Source organism: Merops nubicus, unplaced genomic scaffold (assembly GCF_000691845.1).
Source record: "Merops nubicus isolate BGI_N331 unplaced genomic scaffold, ASM69184v1 scaffold2111, whole genome shotgun sequence".
Lineage (NCBI taxonomy): Eukaryota > Metazoa > Chordata > Aves > Coraciiformes > Meropidae > Merops > Merops nubicus.
Window position 1 is genome coordinate 16,572 of NW_008588803.1, and position 7,658 is coordinate 24,229.

Sequence of the window (7,658 nt, forward strand, 5' to 3'; positions counted from 1 at the left end):
AGGGCAGTATGATGAGGGGGTATTGGACGTGGACCTGATGGGGCATGTCCAGAGGAGAGCCACAAAAATGATCCCAGGGCTGGAGCAGCTCTGCTGTGAGGACAGGCTGAGGGAGTTTGAGTTGTTCAGTCTGGGGAAGAGAAGGCTCTGGGGGGACCTTCTTGTGGCCTTCCAGTACCTGAAAGAGGCTACAGGAAAGCAGGGGAGGGACTATTCACAAGGGTTTGTGGTGACAGGATGAGGGATAATGTCTTTAAGCTAGAAAAGGGCAGATTTAGGTCAGATGTTAGGAGAAAGTTCTTTAATATGAGGGTGACAGACCACTGGAGTAGGTTGTCCAGAGAGGTGGTGGAGGCTCCATCCCTGGAGACATTCAAGGTCAGGCTGGATGAGGCTCTGAGCAGCCTGACCTAGTTGGAGATGTCCAACTTGTATCAGGGGGGTTGGACTAGATGACCTGTAGAGGTCCCTTCCAACCCAAACCCTTCCATGATTCTATGATCTTTGGGACTCACCTCTAACATATACTAAGAGCATTCAATGCCTACCCTGGGGGAGGGTTGAAATCACTGCTTAGGTTTAAAATCACTGTAGTGGGAGAGATGGGTTTGTGTCACTGGGGCTTGTTCTTCTCTTCCTATTTATAGCAAGGAGTTGGGTTTTTTCAAGTAACTGGAAGTTATCCTAAAGAATAATAAGCCAGATGACTCTACTCTATGCTAATTCCTCTTCAAACTTCCTGGAAAATAAGAAACTTTGCCAACAATTTAAAGGGCTTTAAACATATTTCCATTCTGAGTTGGAACGACCCCAAGTTGTCTTAGAAAGCTTCATGGAAAAGTACCTGAAACAGGCAAAAAAAAAGCAGGTGGCTGGTGCCTGGCACCTTCCAGCATCACCCCAGGTTATTTTTTACATTACCAAGCTGTTATCAATCAAAAATGCAGCATTTGTTTAATCTTGAAAAGTTCAAAAGCAGCTCGGGAAGGGCAGAGAACTTTTTATTCAAAAAAAGGGAGAGAAAACAGGAGACAAAGTGCTGGAGGAGTCATTTTATCATCTGCCACCAGCTGACCTTATCAATTATGAGAAATCATGAGCAGAGCTGGCTGAATGATTCTTTTTACCAGAACACATAATGTTATTTTATAATGAAAGTCATAAAACAGGTGATGAAACCCCCACCCCATCCTTATCTGGCCACTTTGCTGCAAGGCTCATCAGTTGGTGGGGTTAGAATGGTTTCTGCCTCTATTTTCATCATTTCTGTTTCTTCCTCTTTACAAGAAAATTTACCTTCAGTGGCAAATGAGGAAGACTGTGTCTCAGAAGTTAATATTTTTGCCTTGCTCCTGGTTGCCTGTCCTTTTTCATGGGTTATTAGACAAAAAAATGGCTTTTCAGCTCACTGTTGAGCATTGGGGCTGCAACACCTGCTGAGATTCCTGGACAGCCTTAACATCTCTGCTTTAAATGTGGGATGGTGTTAGGGAGGGAATTATGTGACATCATTTTTATAGGTGCTTATGTTTCCCTCTTACTGCTTTCAAGCTTGTGGTGGGTTGGAAACTTGGCTTTGGAAGCAAAAATCACCTCAAAAGATGCTTCCTCTGCCTTTTTCCAGCATGGATTCTTCCCATTCCATCTTCCCAGCCCATCCTCTCCCCTGCCAGTTCTCCCAGCAAGCTCACACGTGCATGTTGGGATGGGAGGGATGGAGCTCAGCAACCAAGTCTCTAAAAATGTCCTGGGCTAAACAGTTTCTGAGAACTTTTGTTCCAAGAGCTCCCACTGACCTGATAGATGGTTTTGAGACCTTCTTGACCTGTGGTTCCTTCTCAGCCACTTCCCAGCAGCCCAACCCAGCAGCCACACTGTCAGTGTCCACTTACTGGTTACTCCAGTGGCCTGAGGTGTGCTGGAGCAGCTCCTAAGAGCTCCCAAAGAGAGAGCCAAGTTTGGCCAGGATGAGAGCAAGATGCAAAGCTAGAGGCTATTAAGGAATCAAAGACTCATCATTTCCTCATCATCTAGGGCTTGGGTTTTTACAGCACCTCCAGATATCCCCTGATAAAACACCCACAGAAAGTGCTTGTGCCTCTCTATAAAGTGTAACTGTGAAATCCTAACGTGCTAATTACAACCACAGGGAAGCACGAGGAGAGGGGTGAGCTGCAATAAACTCACAGGAAGAGTCATTTGTTGGGAGAATTCAGTTTTCTTCTGGCAGCCACAACAGGCTCAGTGTTGAACCTAAATGTCATAATCACTTTTTCCATCCCCAATCATCTCATAACTGGTCGTTCTTAACGCTGTGGTCTGATGTGGATTTACTGTGTGTGCTCAAGTTCTCATGCAGGGTGGATAATTTCCTCCTGTGCCTGCCAGAAATGAGACAGTGTTAACCTAAAACATCTTTGAGAACCTTCAGTTAAGAGCTGAAAGTCAGAAAATAGTTTTTTAAAAGTCACAAACCATGCTTTGACCAATATAAGCTTCTCTTTACAAGAAAAATACATTTGGAAAAGGAGAGAAGAATACTATAATCCTGCATCAGTTTGCTTTTGCAGGGGTCTTATATTAATACATTTGTATGCATTGGAAAAAACAGATTGTCCATAAAAAGACAATTACAGAGCAGAAACCAAGCATTCATAGTATTTATTTTTTTGAGCTATCTTAAAGGAGGCAACCTACTTAAAATGGAGGAGGTTTTATTGGCCTGTTTTTCCACAACTCCTTCTAAATCATTCCATAAAAGTAGCCATCCTGCTTTTATTGATCTAAACTCAATTTGAGTTGCTTTGGGATTAACTTTAAAAACTGTTATTAAGTCCCCTCCACTGCAGGCATTTTCTCTTATCTCATGCAAATATCATTTGAGCAGGGCTGATATCTTTTCTCTTTGCAGTTCCTCATGCATCTGTGCTTTCTGGCAGGGAAGATCGAGCTGACCAGAAAACAGGCAAATGCTTGAAATGGGGATTTTTTGAGTAGATATTGGTAATCATGTGTTGGGAAGTTTAACCAGCTTATCCCATCGTGTGGATGCCTGGCAGCCAGGGTGACAGTGATATCTGTCATGCTTCTGATGACAGGATTGTCTGTGGATTTACTCTTTGTTTGCACCTTGGGGCAGCACGTGCCTGTGGGGAGCTGATAGCACAGCCAGGGTGGTTCTGGTGTCCTCCCAGGTCAAGCTCTGTGCTTTGTTGTCCTGCCTGTAAACTCTGGATTTTCTGCTGCTCACTCTTAATCTGCCTTGTAGCACGTCTAAAAACAAGACAAGTTCCCAAACTTCCCTTCTCCCCCATCAATGCTGGCCTGCCACTGAGAGAAGGGGTGTGAAGATGTCTCTCTGGTGCCAGACAGACGTTATTGGAGAAGCTTCAAGAGCCAGCAGAGGCATTGCCAGATCAATCCCATACTGCAGGAGTTGGGCTACTTTGTACTTTCCTTGAAGGCCGCCAGCTGGCATTGCAAGTCAGCCTCAGAATCTCAGCTGCCTTCAAAAAAATGTTTGAAGTGTCATGGCTGGAGAGGAAGGCTTCAAACCACAAAGCAGCTGCACCCTGAAGAGGCAGGAAATGTGAGATATGAGGAGCCCCAAGTGGGTTTGGTTTAGAAAGCAGCACTTGCAATGATCAAACAACTCTTGCTCGTCGTTTCTGAGCTCCTAGCAGGGGGTGGGCAGTGGCAGCATGGCCAAGGATGACTCCATGTAGCATTGGATGGTTCTGTGTAGCACTGGTCCTGCCATGGGCACAGCAGGAGAGGGAGTGGTGTCAGCACCTCTGTCTGTGGACTCCCTTTCTCCAGCACAAAGAAAATGGACCCACCTTGTTAGATCCCTGGAATAGGTTGTCCAGACAGGTGGTGGAGGCCCCATCCCTGGGGACATTCAAGATCAGGCTGGATGAACTTTGATTAGCTTGATCTAGTTGCAGATGTCCCTGCTTATTGCAGAGGGGTTGGACTAGATGACCTTTGGAGGTCCCTTCCAGCCCAGACCTTCTCTGATTCCATGACCCACAAACAGCAGAACAATTTTGCATTCCTGTTGAATGCCATGGACCCTGGTAGGTTCAGTCAAGTTGTACCAGAAGATCCTGGCTGTGAGTTTTCACCTCCTGGCCTCACTGCAGTGCTGAGCTTCCATTTCACTGCTGGTGGCCGTGGTGGACAAGGGTGGCAGCAGGCACAGCTTTGTGTGGGGGCTTTCCCCACACCACCTGAGCTGCAGGCTGGCTTTCCACCCATCCTTGGGAAATTTGACACAAAGTCTTTGGGTTTTCACAAGGAAAACCACTTTTCAGCTCTCACCTCGTTGTAGTGGCTTATGCCACCAGGATTCTAAGCTGAATTTTACCTTCTGCAGGGAAATTCTGCAAAGAGTTTGGTTTAAGTGGCATCATAGAATGGTTTGGATTGGAAGGGACTCTTAGAGCTTGTCTAGTCCAACCCCCTTGCCTTGGCCAGGTTGCTCAGAGCCCTGTCCAGCCTTACCTGGAATGGTTCCAGGGATGGGGCATCAACCACCTCTCTGGGCAGCTTGGACCAGCATAACTCATGTTCTCCCCATCTATTAGGAAAAATTGAAGTGATGCAAGAGCAGGTCGAGGAGGATGAAGGGGGATAAAGAAAGATGCTTGTAAAGATCAAAACAAGTTTCTTTGAGAAAATGCTTTTTGCCTTCTCCCCTGTCTCCTGCCTGGGTTATTGTCTGAGATAAGTGACAAATAGTTTGAGTTTTCCCATCGAGTCTGAAGGTTACAGTGGATGGTCGAGGAAGATGAAGGGGGATAAAGAAAGTTGCTTGTAAAGCAGTTACAGATCAAAACAAGTTTCTTTGAGAAAATGCTTTTTGTCTTCTCCCCCATCTCCTGCCTGGGATATTGTCTGAGATAAGTGACAAATAGTTTGAGTTTTCCCCTCGAGTCTGAAGGTTACAGTGGATTTCCTCAGACCCAGCACAGGTACAGGAAACCTTCACCCCTCCAGAAGTTAGCACTTTATGCATCTGAGGTCAACGGGTAGATATTAAGCTCCCTCATAAATTAAACAGCTGGAGATTGCCATCTTTTTCTGTGCAAGGAGCACCTCGTTAGCAGCTCAACCCCCAGTCCCTGTGCTCAGAGGAGTTCCTTTACCTGCCTCTCAAATTGCTGCTCGTTTTCTCCCCACGTGTTGATTTATGCACTTGAAAACTTCCTGTTTCAAATTCAAGCTGTGTTCCCAAGCTGTGGTGCTATCAGAGACCACTAAACAGGTAGTCTCCCTTCCTGGGGTGAGGGTTTAAAATAGCCTTGCTAATTAATAAGGCACCTTTCCTGTCTTTTTGTTACCTACAGGATTTTGGAGAAGACGATTCCCTCTACATCACCAAGGTAACAACCATTCACATGGGCAATTACACCTGTCATGCCTACGGCTATGAAGAGCTGTATCAGACCCACATCCTGCAGGTGAATGGTTAGTAAATGGCACGTATGACAATCCACCTAAATGCTCCTGTAAGCAAAGTGGTGTGTTCCAATCCTGCTTCACAGAATCGTGGAAAGCCACAGACAGTGCCCCTGCACGGGGTTTGCTCGCCCGTGCTACCACACGAGGCACAAAAAGGAGGGTGCCAAGGGGGGGAGGTGTGATCCCCTGGCCTTCAGCAGGTGTCCTACCTGTAAAACAAGCTGTCAGTGGCATTTCTGTAGAGTTAAGAGCTGTGCTTCAAAGCATCTCTTAGTCTCATTACTACTTTCGTCAACAGGAGTGTTGCTTTAATAATTTCCTCTTCCAAAAAATGGTTTCTGTTACATGAAAGAGCCCAAAATACAGCACAATGTTTCCAAAATTAGCTAGCCACCTCCCAGCTACACAGCAGGTTATTACCTGGTCATAGGCAGCTCGTTTCTGTTGCATGAAAGAGCCCAAGATATTTAAATAAACACAGCACAGTGTTTCCAAAATTAGCTAGCCACCTCCCAGCTACACAGCAGGTTATTACCTGGTCATAGGCAGCTCAGGAGAATAGAATAGGAAGCTCCAGAATAGGAGGGGGTATAACCTGTTGCTCACTAGGGCTAGGTTTTGACATGCTTTGATATAAAAGTATTTAGTTTCACAATAAAATTCAGTAGCTTTATTGCAGGGGATATATTGTAAGGAAAATTAATGTTTAGGTCTTCCTGTAGATGGGTGCAGACCTCTACAAAGGAGAGCTTTCCACTGGTGAGAGCAGATGGCTCCAGACAGGTTAACAGAGGTAGGCTGGCAGAAAGGAACACTAAAAAAAGGGAGATTTATGCACTTTGAGGTGCCGTGGTGGACGTGGGGTTTAGGTTTGACTGCAGCTCAGTTCTTCTGGACCTGTGTAAATGCTCCCCACCCACAACGAGTACCTGGAGGAGAGCAGGAAGCATCCAGTTGATTTGAGTGAAAACTGACTTAATGTTTCTCCATAATAATTTGTCATCTTTTGAGCTCATAAACTGTGAAGGCTCAGCAGTGTGGGTAACTAGAGTGTGTGTGCTGCAGCTGGGGAAATAGGTTTCCTTCCTCCAAGAGCTATTGGTTTGATGAATGGTGGTTGGAAGAAAAGCGAGCTAACAACTTAATCCCGTGGATATGATGTGATATATTATGAGGCCTGAATGGAGTTTAGTTGGCAGACAACAGCCTAGACTTTATCATGGCAGAGAATAGAAGGCCCAAGGGCTTTGAAACGAAACCCAGAGTGAGAGGAAGCTTGGCTGGAGTGTGGAGAGGGGGGAATTTGTTTCCTACTCGTGCCTGCCACTTAGATTTAACTTCTTGTTGAAAGATCCCTTCTTTTTTTTTCAATGAAGGTTTCATACCATGGCTGCCTGTGGTTTTTCTTACTAGTAGAACAACCCTGTTATACAAAAAATAACACCACTATCCATGTTGGCTTTTTAATGTTCCTGTATAGTCATTAAATACTGCAAAAAATCCCATGCATTCTGGTATCTACCCAGACTTGCTAGAAAACACTGCAGGGTCCAGAATTCTTTGTCATACAGCATCTGATAGTCCCATGTGAGCCATCAGACTTTTCAAAGCTGGGGTTTGTAGTTGTTGAGGTGGCTGGCTGGCTGCCCACATCACTAAATTCTCTCCTTTCCTGCCCCTGTGGTGGCTTCCTCCAGCAACTGGTGTTGGGGCAACATCCCAGATGACAGGACAACGTTGCTTCCCTTCACCTGCATGATGGGGTTCCCAAGGCAGAAAAATCCCTCTGGTTTTGGTAATTTAAAGGACAAAGAGAGGAATTTCTCTTGACAGGAGTAGAGGGAAGAAGCTGAGCCAAGCAGAGTCAGGTGGAGATGCTGAGAATCTAAGTATAGTTGATGGGCTCTGTTCAGTGCTGGGGATTGTCTCTGTCTGTATCAAACTAAAAACTCCATCTTCAACGTGGGAGGGTTTTTGTTGCTTTTCTCTGTTGGACTAAAACAGTAAGAGAATGTGACAGAACCAAGCCAGCCAGAACTTGGGTGTATTCTCCTCCAGGGAGGGACTGATATACTTCAACATCAAAAACAGAGGGGGGTTTATTCCATGGAAATCATCAGAATATTTTCTTTTTTTCTTCATTCTAATAGAGAAAACTCCCAAGTTTCTTTATTAGGAAAGAGCAGGGAAAG

At 45.4% G+C, this 7,658-nt stretch overlaps 1 protein-coding gene across 1 annotated transcript in view; it reads left to right on the forward strand.

Moving 5' to 3' along the window:
- The window catches only part of FSTL4 (follistatin-like 4), a gene marked incomplete at its 5' end in the record, with an annotated part of 39,506 nt that overhangs the window by 7,614 nt on the left and 24,234 nt on the right, over positions 1-7,658 (forward strand). Inside the window, one exon of the mRNA XM_008949358.1 lies at positions 5,352-5,472. Coding sequence (XP_008947606.1) covers positions 5,352-5,472 — 121 coding nt within the window. The remainder of the gene's footprint in view (positions 1-5,351; positions 5,473-7,658) is intronic.